This window comes from Urocitellus parryii, chromosome 4 (genome assembly GCF_045843805.1).
Source record: "Urocitellus parryii isolate mUroPar1 chromosome 4, mUroPar1.hap1, whole genome shotgun sequence".
Taxonomy (NCBI): domain Eukaryota; kingdom Metazoa; phylum Chordata; class Mammalia; order Rodentia; family Sciuridae; genus Urocitellus; species Urocitellus parryii.
Genome location: NC_135534.1, coordinates 145,338,146 through 145,359,068, shown reverse-complemented (window position 1 = coordinate 145,359,068; position 20,923 = coordinate 145,338,146). Strand labels below are relative to the sequence as shown.

General features: G+C 41.3%; 1 protein-coding gene across 12 annotated transcripts in view; it reads right to left on the bottom strand.

The window, feature by feature from the left end:
• Window positions 1–310: 310 nt before the first annotated feature.
• Smarca2 (SWI/SNF related BAF chromatin remodeling complex subunit ATPase 2) overlaps window positions 311–20,923 on the bottom strand; it is a 164,947-nt gene continuing 144,334 nt past the window's right edge. For 10 of the 12 annotated variants that reach the window (XM_026406458.2, XM_026406466.2, XM_026406461.2 and 7 more), the window contains 6 exons: window positions 19,202–19,255; window positions 9,658–9,763; window positions 9,081–9,182; window positions 6,405–6,537; window positions 2,337–2,479; window positions 311–1,206 (listed from right to left, as the gene is read on the bottom strand). In XM_026406458.2, the coding sequence (XP_026262243.2) occupies window positions 1,171–1,206; window positions 2,337–2,479; window positions 6,405–6,537; window positions 9,081–9,182; window positions 9,658–9,763; window positions 19,202–19,255 (574 nt within the window). In that variant the 3' untranslated portion in view covers window positions 311–1,170. The remainder of the gene's footprint in view (window positions 1,207–2,336; window positions 2,480–6,404; window positions 6,538–9,080; window positions 9,183–9,657; window positions 9,764–19,201; window positions 19,256–20,923) is intronic. The other 2 variants (XM_077797020.1, XM_026406469.2) reach the window with 1 other exon arrangement.

Sequence of the window (20,923 nt, the reverse complement as noted above, 5' to 3'; positions counted from 1 at the left end):
TTTCAATATATAAATAGCTTTAGAGACTTTCTGGTTAATAAATAGAACCTAAGCCATGAGACAAGGTTGAATGGGACTTAGGGTGGCTTGGTCTGTGGCACCATCTCTGCTATCTAGAGTCAGAGAAGCAATAGTCTCCTGTCCCTTGGAACCCACCTAGATCATTCCAGGAGACAGGCCCTACTGATCTCCCCCCACTCCCCCCCCCAAGCCCTGCCCAGTTCTCTGCAGGAAACTGCCACCTCAGACACAAGGATCTCAATCCCCTAGGACTAAAAAATAAGAGGCAACATTTGTTGAGCTAAATTATTTCTTTATTAGGAAAGCACCAACACCACATTCTTCGAAATTACTGGAATTTTATTTGCCTCAGGCTTATGACTTGCAACCAAAGACATTGTGCAAAGAAAGCAAAGATTAAGTACACTTTAGGGAGAAGGAGACAATACACATTGGTAACAGAGGAGATCAGGTGGACAAAAGAAGCCATCCAGTACACTATATAGATTGCAATATTCAATAGCATTTTCAAAACTTTTTTAACCAAGAGAAAAAAAATTAAGCAATGTTTACAGTAGACATAAATCTTATACAATTCAAAAAGCATTTTTTTTCAGATCATAGAGCATAAAATGGAAAAATGTATATGCAGGTGAAATCTAACTACTGTACATTTATCACCTATTAAAGTTGCTTATATGTACCACAGTGTAAAAAAAACAATACCGAACAAATAAAAATCTTGAAAATTGCCTGATGAAAAATAAAATAACCAGTGGCTTTTAATGGCTTCTCCTGGTTATCAGTGCTACAAAAGACAAAAATCTCATCTGAACAGGTGATAAAACCAGGCACAATCAAACCGTTACCAAATTAGACCCACCCATAGAAATATACTATCCACCCACATATTTTCCATCAAAAGCTTGTTTTAATCTTTGAATCTTTGAGGCCCATTTGGTCACAATATGTTACAAATATTTGTGTGAGTTTTTTTACACCATGATATCATATGTTTGTCGGGCACTATCCTAAAGCTAGTTTATAGATGATGAAGAAGACATAGAAACAACCCAGCACCCAAATGACAATGAACTCACTGGGCAGAAATGAGAGAGAGGGGAAAGGAAAGTGTTCAGTTCTACCATGGAAAAAGGTCCATTGGATGAATCACTCGTCATCGGTCCCGCTTGCTTCTGACTGCTCCTGTAAGTAAAAAAGATGAAATGAAACAAAATCCCATGTTTAAGGGGTGGGGGAGAGGCAAAGGAGAAAAGAGATGACTTTTAATGCCCCAGATCTCTTTTCTACACCTAGGCAGCAAGGACAGACTCAAGGTCAAGCAGGGCAGTTCCTCACTGAAAAAGCCAAACAACATCTACAGCCATGCTGCTCCCTACTGCCTTTCACTACAGCTTCAAAAGTTTATGGCTAATAATTTGTTTTTAGTTCTGTTTCAGAAAACTCACAGGAGAAGAGGAATACCAGGCATTTGAGGCCTGTCCATTGGTAAGTCATCTAAAGACAACAAAGTTCTAAGTACGCTTGAAAACACTTGGGTCAAGAGGTTAGGATAGGGGTGGGGTGGTAGTTCTGAAACTTGCCAGCCAGGCCAGAGTGGAAAATAATACTAACAGAGACACTAAGACAGAAATGCATCTTCCCAGAAAGAAAAATACAGAGGGGTTGGACAGCAGGGAACCTGAGTTCCTCAGGCAAGTGAACAAGGTGGAAGGCAGTTGAGAAGTGTCTGCCATTGTTCTACTAAACAGGTGAGCTTTGTGCACTAGACTGGGTCACACCACCCAGGACTGAATCCAGCCCCATGACCTGGAGCAAAACACATATGACCTAAGAATTGGCTTATTATAGCATGCAATATCTTGACAGTGACATCTTCCACATGATGCTAATGCAAGCATTAAATATGCACCTATTTTAGGGCTTAGCTCAATAAATGCTGCCTGAATTTTCCAAATATTAAAAATAACAGGTCTAAGTATTTGATTGTATGGCACCTTAGGTAGCAACACAAAATTGACACCAAACTTTTGCTCTTTCTTTAATCATTAGTTCATCTAATCTGCTATACACTAGGCACCATGCTGGGTGTGATGGATATAAAATATTAATCAGCCATGAAGAGAACTGTAAGGGAGTACACAGGCAGACACAAGTAAGGGGGGAGGAGGGAAACTGATTCAGAAGCATTTCATTTTTTAATACTATAAGAACAGAGTTTGGGGCTAGCATATCCCTTGTTTTAATCCTGCAGCTCTGTTCAGATCCTTCCTTGCGGAGCCTTTCAGGTGAGAAGGGGTGAGCATGACACTTACATTTTCATCCTGCTCTTCGTCGCTGTCAAAATCGCTCACTACAGGTTTGGCTTTTCCTCGATTTGGCCTTTTCTTGCCCTTTCCTTTGTCTCGGCCTTTCTCCTCTTTTTTATTGAGCTTGATTTTCACCTTAACAGACTTAGCTACAACGAAAAACAAAACAGACACCCATGAAGATTTTCGAAGAAGTCTTTTTATAGAGAGTAAAATGATCCCACCTGGAGAACAGACTGAATGCCCCATGCCCAGAACCTCCCAATGCCCTGTTCTCCTTTCGAGTTGCTGCCTGCTTTCACACACGAACATGCCTCTGTGTGGGAAATTAGTCACACAAAACAGGGACAGAGAAGCAGATGTCTCAGAGGTGACTGGATCCTCTCCCTTTCTCCTAGTGGCTAAGCAGGGACAATGAGGTGCAGTTATTTAATAGAAATTTTGTATTAAAAACTACGTGTAAAAGATAATAAATGAAGCCGATACTTTTACAGTATAGATAACTCTAGTTGATTTAAAAATAGTCAACTAGAGTTGAATAGTATTTTGAATGACACAGGCATAAGATGGAAAGTAAAAATCAAGACATGCCCTTGAAAATTTCTTTCCCCCTTCTCTTCTCTCTCCCCCTACAGTTAGTTCTCTTTCTGGTAATTATTTCAGTGATGGGGAAAGTATAGTCCTATATCCACTTCTCTCTCTCTGTGTAATATTTTATACACTTGAATCTTCATAGTCCATACCTTGCTTTTTGCTTACATGCGGGGCATTTTTTATCTAGGACTTAAAAAGTTTCCATGGTACATGTTATTTAACCAGTCCCACAGTGTTGGGTGCTAAAGCTTCCAGCTTTACTTTGAGGACAAACGAAGTGAATCTGGTTATTAACTTAGCTTAGTAAAATTTTCGGGGGGCATGGCAGACATATCCACATGGTACATTTCTATCAGTGCCCAGTCAAATTAGCCATCAGAATGACTGCACTCGTTTCCATTCTCACTTTGTGAGAGTTCAAAGTGCTGTGGTACAGACATAGGTGTGTATCCTGACTCACAAAAGAATCTGTTCCCTGGCTTCCTGGGACAGCCATCCATTGATAACACATTCAGTAAATGTGATGGTGAGGTCACTGGGAACATGGGGCTCCCACTCAAACCAGTTTTCAGTTTTGCTAGAATATCGTGTTCGGTAAGTTTTAAGGCACCTGGATATAGATATTGTACAGGGGGGAACTCAAAGCTGTGGAAGGAATCTGAGAATGAGAAATCTTCAAATTTCTTTTGTGAGGTGAATGGACCCATGAAACATTTACACAAAATCTCCTGGGGAAATGTAAGCTATCAAAAGAGGTGAGAGTAGGGTTATTTTGAACTAATGTCATGGCTGCATGGGCCCTTCTTCCATCTCAAACGAGACAAAAGCTACAAATCCTAGTACACAAAATGGAATTCCTACTCAAGCTTCTATTCCTTATATATCCAGATGACTGCTGTTTAATTTCCTATGAGATAGTGAGCCTTGGGGGTAGCAATTTAGTACGAGACCAAAAAAATAGATTAATGGAAATGTATAAAGATATGGAGAGCCCTTAAAAATTAATGCCATCAGCCAGTCATATAGGGCATTTCCTTTTTTATGGGGGAGGCTCCAGGGTTGAACTCACTCAACCACTAAGTGACATCCCCAGCCCAATTTTGTATTTTATTTAGAGACAGGGTCTCACTGAGTTGCTTAGTGCCTCGCTTTTGCTGAGGCTGACTTTGAACTCGAAATCCTCCTGTCAAAGCCTCCCAAGCCACCGGGATTCTAGGCGGATGCACCACTGCATCTGGCCATACAGGGCATTTCTGAGTAATTTGGAAAGGAAACAAACATGAAGTGTCTTCATCTATACAGGGTACATCTTCTGAACCTGAGTGTACCGAAATCCATGCGAGATATAAAAGAACAGAAGATTGGCAGTAAAAGCAAGCATCTTCAAGAGCATAATCCAGATGAACCATGGACACTAAAGTTATCATGCCTGTGTGCTAGTGAATTTGTACCTCTGAAAAACCCACCTGACAAGCTGCTGTGGACAAGCAGGCTAATAGAGCAAACCATCAGATTAGTCCTACCAATAGCTGCCTATGTACATATGTCAACATATGTACACCTGAAACGTTCTCAGTACCAAATTGAGAAAGGTTAAATTCATGACAAAAGGCAAAATCAATAAAAATAATAAGAGCAGGTAAGGGTGTGGAGAGAGGCACTTAGGTACCAAGCAGAGTATTCGCCTCTCTTCTCCCCAAAAGATTTCCATGTCCCAATCCCAGAACCTGTTCCCTGACATGGCAAAATGGAGTAAGGTGCTCATCAGCTGATCCCAAGGTGTAGGGATTATTCTGGATTACCAGGTGGGTCACTGTAACCATCTGATTTTTTTTTTAAGGACTTCTACTTTAAAAGAGAGTCTCAAAGTGATGCAACCCAGGAAGGGCTTCACTTGTCACTGCTATGTTTAAAGATGGAGCACTAACCAACAAGAAAATAAACCCTGCTCCTACTACCACAGGGAGCTGAATTCTGCCAACAACCAAGATGAGCAAGAAAAATCTAGGATGCTGCCATCTTGATTTTAGTCCAGAGAGACCCAAGCTGAACCTGTGACCTACAATATCGTGAGATGATAAATGTTTGTGGTACTTGGCTATGGCATCAATAGAAAAATAACACCCCAAGTCTCAAGAGAGATCAGAAACCTAAATTGATATATGGGCAGCTATTTGAAAACAGATTAGAAATGTGGCTCTAAAACAATGAAATAAGAGAGCTTATGTAGATTTACTCATAAAATACTGGGGAAAAAAACATGGGAAACTGAGAAAGATTAAATTCATGACAAAAGGCAAAATCAATAAAAATAATAAGAGCAGATAAGGGTGTGGAGAGAGGTACTTAGGTGTGTGGGTGAGAAGGTAAACAACTCTATGGCAATATGTATGCATCAGGAAATTTTAAAAATGTTTTCATGGCTGGGAATGTGGCTCAGTGGTGAAGCACTTGCTAGCAGGCAAGAGACCTGGGTTCTAATCCCCAGTACAGCTGCCCCTCAAAAAATGTTTCAATAAGATTAGAAAAGCATTATTTAAAATAAAGGCCCAATTCAAGTGTAAAATTAATATATTTTGGTACACTCATTAATGAATGTTATTAACATATCTTGATGATGAACAACATTCATTGCTGTGGAAAGATACAAACATATACAAAATACTGAGAAGAAATTTCTCAAAATGTTGAATTATATATTGGCTAATGAAATTGTAGAAATTTAAAAAAAAATATTCTAAGACAACAGTGCTAAGTATATAATTAGAAACAAGCCTAGAAAGTTTTTTCAAGTATGGCCTGAGTGTACAATAGTATAGACGTAATTCATGAGATGTATTGAGGGCAGGTATGGGGTAAAAACAATTCGAAGAAATTTTAGAACTTTGAAGGCAGCCTTCGCCTTTGAAATATTAATACTGCCTTGGTACAAAACTCAGAGGGTACCAAATAATATCCTAATTAATATTTTTTAAACAACTAATGCAAAAAACCATGATGAACAAAATTTTAAAGATCAGAACAACAGCCTCTCACAAGCAAAAAAATTCTGACAAATAAAATGGACCATGGTTTCAATTTAGTTTGACACATTCTCAAAAGTGTGGCTTGTGAGCATCAGTTTCCTGTGGGAACTTATTAGAAATGCAGATGTAGATGTGTGAGCTCCACCAAAGGTTACAGAATCAGAAACTTGGGTGGAGCCCAGTAATCTACACCCTCCGAGCCCTCTAGGTTTCTGAAGTAGTAGTAGGTGGACTTCACACCAAGTTTGTACTGACCTTCAAAGGCACCACTCCCGGAGTGCTTCGGAGTGCTTAGTTCTTTACATGTTCACCTCAATTTTACAGATGAGGAAACCTGAGCAGTACATGGCCTAAGGTTGCCCAGCGAGGACAAAGCAGACTATGAGCATCTGAAGAAGCACTTTGTACAGGTAGAAAGGGGCAAGGCAGCACAGGGACCAATGCCCAGCCTTACCCTCAGACTCAGATTCTTCCTCCTCTTCCTCTTCCTCCTCCTCATTGCTTTCCTCCTCGCTCTCTTCCTCTTTGGCAATTTTCTGCCGAGCGCTCTTAAACACTGACTGTAAGACGATGGAATCTTCATAGATCTGAGGGGTCAAAGTGGCATCTGTCAGCTGAGGACCCAAGATGCACAATCTCGGCATGCTCTTCCTTATGCAACACAACAGCTTTGTATGTCATGAATGACAGTGGAAACATCATCAGCTGTTATGCCCACATGAAAACCCAACAGACCCAAATATAGGCACACACATTCCTACAGGACCAAGTCCAAATGCAGTTAAAATCATTTCAAAGAGTGTATGTGCTTGGCAGAGACAGGTGGCTCTTTATAAAACCGTATTTCTTATTTGAATTGTTCTATTAAACACAATGCTAATACCATGGCAAAGCCACCTTCTTTAAAGTGCTGGCCAATATTCATTCAATCAACACTTTATTTTTAGTGTACGTAATGCATACACCTTGAGCACAGCCTTGTGTAGGTGTTGAGAGAGAAAGTTCAAAAAAAAAAATTTAAAACAGAAGTTCTATATGATCCAGCAATCCCATTTCTGGGTATTTATCCAAAATAATTTAACAGCAGGGTCTTAAAGATATCTGCATTCTCACGTGCTTAAAAGTGTTCTTTACAATAGCCAAGAGCTAAAGGCAACCCAAATTTCTATAGATGGATGAAAGGCTAAAATGGATGTACATACAGTGAATTATTATTCCATTGTGAAAAGCAAGGAAATCCTGTCACATGCTCAAACATGTATGAACCTTGAGGACATTATGCTAAGTGAAATAAGCCAATCATCAGAAACAAATACTGAGATTATTCCACTTGTAACAACTCAAGCAAAGTAGAGTGATAGTTAGCAATAATTAAGGTAGGGGAGGAGGAGAGTTGTTAGAGACACAGAACCTCAGTTCCACAAGGTGGAAATTGAACAACCACACACACACACACACACACACACACACACACACACACACACACACACAAAAGGAACTTTTAATAAAGGAAAAAGAAATGTATTCCTTAAGAAAGTGGCCAGGTAACATGTGGTAAGCAGCAGCAAGCACGGCAGGAAAGTAAAGGACCAAGGGAGAGAGAACTCTGTGAGAGGGGGCTGCTGGGACAGAATTTGCCAGAGACATCAGTGTTGATGGATACTAAGGGTGAGAAAGATACCATCAAGGTGTGAAAGAACAAATGGGAAAGGTGGGGAGTTCAGAGTAAAAATGATGCAGCTTGTACTGAATCAAAGTCAGTTCTCTGGCTATGCTGCTACACTCTGCAGGATCTTACCATCTTGTAAAGATGTAAATGATGCAGAGTCTCTGTATACCTTACAACTTCAGGTGAATCTAGAGTGATCTTAAAAATGCTAGTAGAGGTACATGTGAGAAAAGCAGATGTCTAGGGGACCCATCTGATTGGAGCATCAGTGGCAGGAGATGAAGCTAGAGAATGAAATTAGGGGTTGACTGTAAAAAGCCCTCCACAGAGGTTATTTAAGTTCACTCTGGATGGTGTGTCACCTGGGGCAGCAAAGGCGTAGGGTAAGAAGGTGGTTGAGAAAGAAACTAGTATCCAGGACAGATTAGAAGGAAAACCAAGCAAGAACCATTTGTCACCCCATTTCAGTTGTGAGATGGTGAGAGAATGGACAGATGGTGAACTGGATGCATATCACAATTAATAATGCCATACTGACATAAAGAATCCAAAGATCTATCTACAGATGAAAATGAATTATTCCCCAAAGGCTCCTTTTGCTGACTCTTCTACTTCCTCTGTCTTGCCTTTCATAACTGTCCTCAGAGGGTCTCATGCCATGGTGAAGGTAACAGTACTATTAACCTGGAAATGCAGAATCTGCTCAAGGCACATTCTGATCTGATGAATGGAACTGACATGAAGGCAGACATGTAAGATCAGGAGAGCCGCTGAAGGAATTAGGTGGTGGTGTGACACTGCATTAACTGGCAGCCACCTTGACCTGTCATGTTGTTCTTTCTTCTTCACTGGGCATGAGGACAGAAATACAAAGAGTGAGTTCTTAAGACAGGGTGAGAGTAACTGAGGTGTAATTAAAGTCGAGGTGCCCTTCTCCTCATTATTTTGATAAATTTGGTGTCACTTATATACTCTTAGACTTGCTAAGTGAAGTGAATGTAAAGAGAATTGCAATTGGGCTGACAAAAAGGTTCTTTGTTTTTTATTACGAAATTAGAGGCACTCTATGCCTCTGTGTTTAAAATCATGGTATGTTCAACTCCTGATGCAAGGTTATGATAAAATGAAGATAAATATAATCCAATACCTAGTCTCTATAAAAGCAAAAAACAGTACTGCAGGCTTTCAGCATTACCTTAAATGACTGACTTGAATTCCTCCTCTAATTATAAGACAAGCCTCGAAGGGAAATGCAAGGAGACAGCACAGCTATGGCACAAAGGTAATTTGAAAATGCCAAAACCTCAATTGACTTACACAGGGAGCACAGAATACAGCTTTTTAGTTTTTCACTCTCCTTCTGGTACAGTATGGCAGTGATTCATAGGGTAAAAGTTAAAAGATTCGTTTGAAGGAAAGCAGGCACATGTTTAAGGTTAAAAACTTCAACTAGAGACACACCTGTGATCCCTCCAAGTTGAAGGTCTGGGCGTTGTGACAGAGAAGCATGACATCTTTCTCCAGGTCTCCCAGGCTCCGGTACTTATGATTACGAATTCTTTCCTGATGGAAATTTTTTGGGGAAAAAAAAGTGAAGAGGACAAATGCAACAATTATTAGTTGGTTAAGAAAGTCAGACTCTCCCTCTGTCTACACAGCATGGGGCCCAGCCCCAGGGGTAAAGTTCACTGAGACCACCCTCCCACTAGTGTTCCTTGGTGTGTGTGGGGGCGGGGAGGAAGGAGCATAGGATGGGGGACAAGAGTAGCAATGGGAGGGGAGAGTCTGAAAGGTCTTCAATAAAAGGCAACATAACATAACACAAGCTCCCAACATGAGTAACAGATGTGTTACATACATGAGTAAGTAACATGCATGGGAAGGCACAAGGACATTCCCACCTTTCTGGTGGCATGCCCTCTGTAGATCTCAGGTGGTCAGACAGGATACCACTGCTGAGCCCCAACTACACAGTTCAATGAATCCACATGTCTGCTTTATTTAGTTGAAGAATAAAGTTAGTAAACAAAATATCTACCTTTATTTTTTTGAAATCCACTGGCTTCCTAATTAATTCATAGTACTCTGGTAACTCTTTCCTGGAAGGTAACTGAATGAAGACTTCACTGAGTTGTCGCCCTGAACTGCAGGATGGGTGAGACAAACAGAAACAAACCAGATCAAGCACTCCTCGGTAGAGGTTTTATTTCAGAAAAAAGTCAACAAAGCAAATTACATCCCATGCCTATAGACACGGGTCTTTTTAAGTTGAGGAAAATCCCACAACTATGCTGGAGATTAGTGCCCCTCCCTTGTGCCAACTTCAAATCACATTAGAACACAATTAGATCCCCACTTCTGTAACACATAAGATATGGGAAGTGCACTGGGGATTACTTTCAGACTGAATCTCTCTCATTATGAGAGAAATATTTTAAATAACCTATTCAGCCAAAAATTCCATTTTAAAACGAATAATAGAGTTGGTTAAAAAAATGCATAAGGCATTATTTCTATACTCCTTTGTCTTCAAAATTCACTTTATATTTAGAAAGTAACTCAATATGTTAGAATATACTGTGGAAAGCCAGATGAAAAGCTTTTGCATGCACCCGTGACTATCTTTTTGGTCTTGTTCCTTCTTGAGTATTGTACATACTGAGCTGTGCATACTTTTGTCACTTGCCCCAGGAAACCCTTCATCTTGCCTAATGGCACTTATCTGGGTGGAACAATTTATGCAAAAAAAAAAAAAAGAACAAACGTACTTGGCAAATGTGGATGCCGCCTGTTTGTGGAATCAGTGCTGTGCCCTTCCCCAAATTTGTGGTGGGTTTATTTAAAAGCAGCTTTCAAAGTGACACATTCTTAGCATGCTGCAATTTTTGAAAAACAGCCTGCAAAGCATCAGAAGCCTTTCACATCCCTTAATATTGGAAAGCATCATGGTTAAAGGAACAAAGATATATATAATTGAGGTTCAAGATCCTAATAACAGATTTGGCCTATTCAGATCAATAACAGCTTGAGATACATGGTATAGTCATTTTCCACAAAACTCTCGCTCTCCCTTTATGATGCCATCTCTAGTTCCTTTGTGCAGCCGGAAACAAAACAAAACAAAACAAAAAAAATCATAAATCACTGCCATGTAGATTTCAGGTGATTCCAGGAGTGTGTGGGAATGCGGGAAGGCAGTGGCAAAGCATGAGTGACAATATGCTGTTTTAACCCACAGTCCCAGTTGTACAATTAAAAAATAATCATAATGACAGTTATCATAAAAGAGGCATGCGCAGTAACTCAAGTGGTTGCCTAGCAACCAGCGGGGGAAAAGCTGAAGTGCAAAAGGGGCCTGCATAAATTAACCGAAAATCCTCTGTCAAAGGGATGGGCCAGTTTTTCTGCTATACTGGGTCACTGTTTTTTTTTTTGTTTTGTTTTTTAATGCATATATGGGCCTCATGAATACTAAAATCGGGGGCAAATAAGAGGTTTGTAAAAAGGAGACTAGGGAATTGGATTTTTACATTATTGTGGCAAGAATCAAGGTGTTCTTTCACCCTCCTGCCCCCCGCCCCCCACCGGCTGCAGGTTGAGAAACGCATGCATTTGTATTTCTGTAATTTATGCCATGTAGTATGTGGCCCAAATGATTTTATTTACTATCACCTTCAACACAGGGCCACGATTCCTGATATATTTTTCTACCATTCTGAGATTTATACACACAAACATTTTACCTATTTCAAATAGGTAAACATAGGAAAGGCAATTGGGAAGAATTATAGATAGTCATTTTTCTCGGAGTGGCTTCTTTATAATTAGCATTCTTTATAACCTAGCATCAACCCAAAAGTCAGGCCTCTTTGTAATCACAGATTTAGCACCTGACCCTCCATGGCATCTTTAGTGTCATTTTCTACATTGCCAACAGATGGTGTCATTTTTCTATTGAGAGATTAGAAGCACATTTTTGCTTTGTACACCTGTGATGGACATACCCTTCATTTCAACTGTGCTACTGCTGAAATTAAAAAGTAAGTGGTATAGACCAAGAGTGCAATAAGAGAGGCGCGGTGGCAATAGCAATCTTGGTCTGCTGTCTCTGTCCCTGGGCCCTAGAACTCCCAGACCCTATAAGGAGACAAGTCTGGAGTTATCCGTGCTCATAAAGGAGAGAGCTGAATGTTCTCAGCCTGTGTGCCAATACTGTAAAATGAGAAATAAACAAATTTATTCTGTTTCAAAAATAAAGTTCCATTGGATTCGATCCTCCTATTCTACTTTTCCCCCCTCCTAAGAACAGAGGACACGGGCAAAAGAACAACCCAGAAGCCACCCAAGAAAGCTGTCTTGACTACATTGCTTCCTTTATTATTCAAATATCTAAGTGCCCACCAGGATGTGGCTCCCCAGTTTGTCTTACTGGCCAACTTCTCTGCTATGGCAGTATGACCAATCCCTTCTTTATGACCCATTCCAGGTCACCAGCCTGGACCCATCTCTCATTCCATGGTTGGAAGTTTCTTTATGATTTTTTCCTTCTTCAAATACCTCATGATCTACCCAGGATCAAGAAGCCATTCTCTACAAAAATGGAGGAAATTCTCCCAATTATATTTAACTCTTGGTACCTCACCGCTCAGAAGTCCATTCTTCTGTGTTTTTCTCTCCTTCCCACAGGGTGCAAATATTTTACATGTAAGCAAACCCTTCCCCATTCCTGCCGGAGCAGTGGCTCCTCTGGTATCACAGACAGGAAAGTCTGGGGTCCTAGGCAGCATATAGCTTTCACATAACCAACAAAATGAACTCAGGTGGCAGAAACATTTGCTAATGGATTGCAACAGTAACTTGCTTTTATTCAAAATTACAGGTTAAATTAAAAAAAAAAAAAGGAAGTAAAGCAGCCTGACACAGTTTTGAATTTCCTGGGATTTCCTTCTCAAACTGGAGCCGAGCAAAGGCTTTTCAAACTGTTTTTCAGTGCCAGAAAGTTTTTTTTTTTTAAATTTAAACTATAAAACAATGGACTAATTGTATAACGGTTTACAGAAGGTGATCTGATTTTGTTGAAACACTATCCTCCCCTCCAGGTATTTTCCATTATGTTATTTTATACAATTTAAGGCCTAAATAAATTGCTACCTTGAAGTACATTGCTACCCATGGTGGGTCCTCGGAAGGTTTGGATTTCAGATTCATTTCATACAATGACCCATTCCAGATTACAAAGTGTGACTCTGCTAAGAAAGGGCTGTGGAGGCAGTACAAATTTATTGGATTTAATAATTTTCAGGTGTGAGTGCCAAGCACCTTGTCTCTCCAGCAAGGTGAACAGGCACAGGGACATGCCAAGAGGTCATATGTGTGAGATGGAAAAGCCTATGGACCACTTGCAAATGATGGTTTGCAAGCCCTGCATGCACAGCCCACCCACACACCCTACTAAGATTTAATTTGTTATGCTTCATCTGGAAACCAATTTTTTTCCCATTACCTCCACAAAGCAAAAGGCAATATTTTCATATCTATCCAAAATGATTGTAAAAATGGAGACTGCATATATTATACACTTCACATAATTATCAGCTTTACCACTGATGACATTTTAGGTATAGTTCAGCCATGCTAAAGACCGGCTAAGAAAACCTATTCCTTGAATGTACTGATTGCTATGTCTTTTGATTTTTTTTTTTTCAAAAGTACAATGCAAGAAATTTGATACTGGATGAGGGTCTTTTATTTTTTCTCCTCCATTTTATTTATTTATTTTTTACCTGCCCAAACTGATTGACTGACAATTTCAAATAGATAATTCTGAAAAAGAGATCTTTAACCAAAGCTGAAATAAGTTTTATCTACAATAACTGGTAAAGGTAAAAATGTAACTCTCTTCACTCCATAAGAAAATGATGTCATGATTTAGAATACTCACTTGGGGTCAAAAGAATTTCACAGAAAAGTTACAGTCCTGAAGGAATCATACATAGAAAATCATATGGGGAGAAAAGTTGTTTAAAAGCTGGGTCAACATTTTAGGGCAGCAGGTGAAAAACAATGCTTTCCAGGATCAGAATCCTATGGAGCTGAATACAGACTGCTGAAGAACTTCCCCAAGAGCGCAGTGGCAACCCCTTATCCAGAGAAGACTCGGAAACCTGAGTTGGTTCCAAAACAGGTGTTGCAAACACTCAGTATTCACTACAGACATCTCGTCTGATTGAGAATTCATAACAAACTTGGAACCTGACCTCCAAGGCTCTTGAAGCACAGGAGAAGCAACAACAAAACAGCAGGATGGGGATAGATCTGTTTTCGGTTGTGGAATTGGTAGTTGTTAAAATCCCCCTAAGGATCAAGACAGACTCACTACATTATGTTCCTCAGTTACCAAGAAAAAAAAAGGTCCATCTAGCTAATGTGAGGCAGAGCTAGAGAGATGTCAGGAGATGTTAAGGCCCCACTAGCCCCAGGATTTTACACACTCTGAAGCATACTTTTAACTTCTGTCATTTACTCTAGGCTGCAACAGATAAAAGATGTAGACATGAAGATGTCCATCAGAGGATTATTTAAATTAATTAAATGATTCAAAGCAGCTGGAATGTTTAACAACCAGAGAAAGGACCAGAGAAATGGAATGCTAGGGATTCTACAGTTGTGTGCTTTTAAAGAATGGAAAAAATGCTTGTTATGACATTAAAAAAAAAAAAAAAAAAAAAAACACCCACAGGCTATAAAATTGTAAGTGAAGGACAACTTCATGGTTTTTAAACAGACATAGAAAAGGACCAGAGGAGATATGCCAAAGCATAAAAAAAACATTAATAATGGACTCTAACTCAACAAATGAAGATTTATAATCAAATGTAATTTAGAACCATACTATCCATAAAGTTGGTCTCAAGACTTATTTGGTTACCTTCTTGAAAAACATGCTCAAGGTAAAGAATCCAGTTTTATTTTTCTTAAATGAATTATCTAAAGGTCATATGACCAACATTTATTGTATCAACAAGGACAGCACATTTTGCCAACTGGCACCATTTTAATGCTACCAGTAGAGCCAAATAAACAAAATAACTACATTAATATTTCACCTAAGATAGTGCAACCATAAGAACCTATTGTACAAAATTCTTAGCTATTTCTTCAGAATTCTCTTGCTGCATTTACCAGTCACGGGTGCTTGCAAAAGGACATGAGCTTTAGAAAAGGGTTTTTTGTTGTTGTTGTTTTTTTTGTTGTTGTTGTTAGTTTTTATCTTTTTTGACAAGCATTTTGAGTAGACATTTTTGAGATTTACCACCTATCACTTGACTTTTAGAAATATTGACTGAAGACGTCTAGTTTCCTCCCCTTTTTCCCTTAACTTGACATTTCCTAATAGCAGGTAGAAGCTTGGAATTCTCACTGTCCTCTGTCTAAACATGACGGCTAAATGGGCTGCTGCCTCCCTGGGCAGCCAACTGCTCACTTTCGCCACCTCATCTTGGAGACCCCGCTTATGCTTTCCTTCCAAAGTGTCAGGACAGAAAGTCCCCCTTCTACTTGAATATTCTCTCCTTTTATCTGTGCTGTGTCTCCATTCCTTAATGGCAAAAATGGTTTGAAGCTTTTGGCTCAATTGTGACCAAACTCAAAAGCACAAAGCTTTTGCAGACAAAATCAAATACCTTTCCATCTGTGCCCACCTCCAAAAGACTGCTTTGTTCAAAGGGTGGGCTATGGCAGGTACCAGAGCACCGCTTTTCTACAATGGCCAATTTAGTAAACTCTTAAGACAGACATATTAGTGGTAAATCTAAGTAGGGAAAAAGAGGCTTCCTGTGAAAATATAAGAACACATATACCCAAATAACTGTAACTGCTCTCTCTCAGAGCAATCCATTATTTTAATCAAAATATTTAAGAAATGGTTTTGAACACGGTTTATCTGCCCAGTTTAAAAAAAAAAAATCCATTCTGGTATTTCTATCCAGGACTCCTTCCCCTCCAAGAAGGATCATTAGTGCAGGTGCTGGTCTGGAGCAAGAGAGGCAGAGACCCCGGGAAAAGGGCCTTCAGGGATAGGGTAATGTTGGAAGCTAGGGGAGGCTTTCTATGCCTCTGAAAGCAGACGGACTAAGTATATTTGTGGGTTACCCACCTGCTGTATGTGGGTATAATTGGCTGAGCACCATAAATAAGTGTCAAGTCACCAGGAGTCACAGTAGCCTGTTCCAGTAAGCAGTTAAAGAACCAGTATTTGTAATGAGGGCAAAATAAAGCACTGAAACCCACATTTCCATGAGTAGATTCTCTCTGGACGAAATGTCATATCTGAGCTCTAATTCAGTACTTCCCAAAGTGTGCTCCACAGCACACCTGCTTAAGAGATGATTAATGGTGTACCTTGAAAGGAAGGTTCACTGGTCAAGATGAGTTTGGGAAACAGAGTTAAAAAGCTCACTTCCTAGTAAGGCTCCCCAGTCTCTGACTGAACTGGGACTCTGCAAGAGGGAGCTAGAGTGTAACATTGGAAGACCACATTCTGGGAGGCATTATCCCAGCCAAGGGACCAGGCTTTGACCTCACTAGGCTACTACTTCACAGGGCAAACTGTCAAACCAATGTTGGGTCCAGAGTGTCTGATACACAGAATGAACAAAGAACAGCTCTTCACCTAGAGCTGGAATTTCCTAAAAATCCACTTGATTGCACTGCTGTTTCACAGCAATTTCTCTGTAATCTAATTAGAGCTGCTAAAGGCAAAGGTGCTTGGGCATGATAGACTGTCATAGCAGTCTGCCTCCCCCATTTAAAGGAAAACAGAATGTTTGGTGCCAAAGATGCTAAAAATAAATTCTGTCTAAAAGACTTCGTTGGCTGATCCTGAAGGAGTGGTCAATACTAATGACATAATCACAATGGCAAGGTCTGTTAAAAGCCAGCCATGGAGAGAATTTAGGTTTCCTGTTGTGGAATATGTGGGGCTGGGTTACTACATACACATGTGTGCACACATGTATCTACCATACCTCACACACGTCAACCCTCTTTGCATATACACTCCTTTAAACATTACTACCACTCACTTATCACTCAGAAAAGAAAGCCAAGTTATCTAAACCCTCTGCTCATATTCAGTGTGCCCCAAACCTATCATTCATACCTGGAGTACGTCTTCCTACCCATTGCCACTTCCTTATTTGAAGGAAGTATCCTCTTCCACCTACCATGCCCCTAACTGATGCCTCCTTTACTCCATCTTCCGCTATCAAAGTGCTATTTCCACACATGAGTGCACCCATGTCCCTTGTCTGTCTCCTCAAAACAGAGCCCTTGACAGTACTGAAGGTGCTCAGAGACCCCAGTCCTGGAAGATAACACCTGCATCCCTCAGATCGGCTCTTCTGCCTCTCCAGCCTTGTCCCCTGCTGTCTCCCTGCTACCTTAAACCAGTCACCTAGTCACACTGGGCTATCTGTGGTCTCTAGAGGAAGTCTGCTTTCCATATTTCTATGGTTGCCTACACCCATGTACCAAGCACATGGTCTCTGATCCTCCACCCCCCTCAGCCTATTCTAGTTGGGCAACTCCTGTTCCACCTCAAGTGGACTTGAACTTTTTCCTCTTCCTGTCCCATCTCACCCCACCGCTCCTCTCCACACATAAACCTTATTCATACTAGGTCTGCATTATTATTATTATTTTTCTTCTGCAGTGCTGAGAATGGAACCTATTGCCTGGTGCCTCCCGGGCAAGCACTCTGCCACCGAGCTACATCCTCAGCCTGCAATACTTATCATATAGCTCTTTCCATCTGAGCTTTACAGCACTCTATTTTATTTATTTATTTTCACCATTTTCAAAACTTGAGACTGACACAGAAAATGCTTAGTGATTTGGAACACATGAAGAGTAAAAAAAAAAAAAAAAAAACAACTTCTCTGAAGGAAAGGTTAATTCATCATAACAGAGTCTCTGAACATCATGTTGTCAGCTCAGGCTTATGGGGAAAGGAAGCATGTGTGACAATTAGGGACAAGACAGGTTCCAAAAAGCCCTGAGGAGGCAGGCACCAAACCCCCTGCTCCGCCTCTGGAAATGACAGTTTGAATGTACTTAGTGAAAATGGATTTATCTAGGTCCTAAGTACATAGTTATATTAACTGCCCTCAAAAAGCCCAGGCATGACATTGGGAGCTTGCAATACCCTTTAAAGTTATTAATCCACTTTACATGGTCACATGACCACCATGACGGAGGAGTGGAAAAGGGGCAAGTGAAAAAGGATCTGGGGCGGTCCTTGCTCATGGGGATGGGTGCTTAGCCTGTGTCATGGTACTAAGGTCATCAGGCTCCATTCTAGGTGGTGGAGGTGGATGTGCCCACCAATCAATCCCTTTATTTAAACTGTCCAAACTTACAAAAGTCAAGTGTTTGCTGTTTCAATTTCCAAATGCAAATCCAGACTGAGTTTTGTTCCCCTCCCCCATAATGGCAAAAATGGGGCCATTTTCTCAGTAGACACTAAGGTTTGTATGTTTAGTTTCTATAGCATTAATCATTGTTTACTGAACAGCAATAAAAAAAACATTAGAAATTGTCAATCTTGTTCACCAGTTTCGTCTCCACACATGCCCTGGTAGGTACAAATCACCCACAGTTCATAACTCCTTATATAAAGAGGAATACCATAAATGGTGGTCAGTATTCATCCTGAAAAACAGGCTACAGCCTCAGTTCTTTCCTTCTAGCATTAGGGAAGAAAACCAAAGTGGTGTAAAGGATGTTACGAGAATTGACAAAGCTGGAATATGGATGGTAAAGCAATGTACCAATATTTCCAAAAAGGACAGCCTGATTGAAGAGGGCAAAGAAAAGCTGGTTTCAAATGTGGATAGCAACTTCTCACCCTGGTGTATCAGGCGTGCCCATCTCTCTCTCTCACCCAACATCACCCAGTTCTCATAACCTCTCTAAGGGGAAAGCATTCCTGCTTCCCATCCAACTGAAGCGAAGGTGCACAAAGGTTAGACAGACTGGCCTAGAATGCTCAGCTCCCTACGCGACAGGCAGGCCCAGCAGTCACACCCAGAAAGCCAAGCCAGCGTACACACAGGAGGCAACTCAGCAGCGGGGCTGCACACCCCCAGATCCACTCCAGAATGCAGAACAGCGTGACCAGGCACGCCGCTTCCTGTTGCACGGGATCAAGCCACCACAGGTGTTCTGCATTAAGCTTCTAAACCAAGCACAGAGCCAGGAGACCCACGGAACACACACCACAGGCTGTGGTGGGAGGGGAGGCAGGGAAAGCCATCTCTGAGCTGCTGCATGGGGGCCGACTTGTAGATGGTTCCCACCACCTTTGAGAGGCATGCACAGACTAAAACACAGCACAAACAACTTCAAAAGCATGACAGATGTCTATGAATATCTGTGCCGGCATTCCCCCCACTCTCCATGTAGGGGCAATTGAGAGGCGACCAGAAAATTTTGCTTCCAAAGGCTGATTCCTTGAATTGGTTCATTCTTGTACCAAGGGATACCTGTATTCAGAGGCATGGGAATACAAGACAGATCCTGACCTGTTTCCTTCTATTTCCAACTGAGAATTACTGGGCACCTTCTCCACGTTACACCTGTGGTAGAGTAGAAAGAACACTAGAGTCAGAAGACCTGGATCCTCCTCCCCACCTGGCTCCTTCCTCCCAGGCTGGGCCGCCTGGAGAACTCACTTCCCTTTCCAAGCCTGTCTCCTCATCTGTCTTTTTGGTTGGGAAGATCACACAGGGTGATGTTTGAAACCTCCATCTGAAGAAATACACAATTCTCCAAAACTGAGGGGAAATGTATTTCCTAACCTCTCTGGACTTTTCCCACTTTGTCCTGTTCCCTTAGCCCCATATTTCCCTCCACACATATCCCATCCATGGTTCGAGAAGCAATGGAGGACTGGTGACCACTTGCTAGAGGTCTGTGAGATCCTGCAAAGGTGATGTCAGCCCCATCTGCATCTGGCACCTCATTTTTATGATGGGGATGATACTTACCTCAGAGAGTGGCTGGTGACATTAAGTAGGATAAAGCGGCTTTGGTACAGCAGCCAGCATATAGAGGGTGTTCCAAGCATCAGCCAATTTCAGCCTCCGAACACCAACTAAGCAGGCAGCTCTGCTTCCTAGAACTCTGTTCTTTTTGAAGGGATCACTGAATGAGTGATCTTCAACTGGAAATGAAAATAAGCTGCCACCTGAGGGCTTCGCCCTTCTACAGGCCTCTTCAGATGAGGATTTTTGACACTGTGATGTGCGTGTTCCTTTGTGTGGTGGCAGAGAGCAGCTGTCAGGTTGGACACATCCTAGAAAAACCCTCTGTCCCATCTAGATCTTACTCTAGGCAAAGACGGCACCCTGTGGCAGACATGGCCTACGCCCGCCCTCCACAGAGCTGCTGCCTCACTCTGCCTTTGAGGCCAAGGCCTTCAGAGAGGGACCAGCAAGAACTGTGGAGCGGAGGCGTGAAAGTGCATGCTATATTCCAAATATACAGAATTAATGGGAATGTTGAAGGTACACAGAAGACCAGGAACACGCTGGAAAACAAAGCTGGCAAGGTTAGGTTCAGAAGGTGAAAGTGTTTTTCCTATATTAGGGAAAGCTATTAAAAATTCTAACTGTTATTTTTTTTTGTGTGTGTATGGTACTAGGGATTGAACCCAGGGGACTGAACCCAGGGCTGTTCCACCACTGGGCTATATTTCCTGTCCTTTTTATTCCTTATTTTGAAACAGGGGCTTGCTAGCTTGCTCAGGTTGGCCTCAAATTTGTGATCTTCCTGCCTCAAGTTCCCAAGCAACTGGGATTCCAAGCACCACACACAGCTGAAAGTTCTTAAGAGGATGACATGATCAGATCACGTGCCTCAGAAAGAAGGCAGGATGAGGAACGGACTGTAGGCAGGACACACAGACAGACAGCAGATGTCCTGGGCCCAGCCAAGGGGGAAAGAACCTAATGAAGATGGCCTGAGTGGAGGCAGAGGAAGGAGCTCCTTGGAGAGGATTCTGAGTGTATGTCAGAAATAAGGCCCAGAACTGGGAAAACTTCTGGTTTCACATTTGGGACTTCAGGCTTATGATGATATTGGCTGAGAGGATCTGGAATCGGAAGCAGACCATGTCATCTAGAAAACGTAATAGTGAAGGAAGACAAGCCTGGGAACGACTAACACTCTGCCAGGCACTTTACAGAATACGCTTAAACAATGCAGAGACAGACAGGACTGATTCTATGATCTGAGTCTGAGAT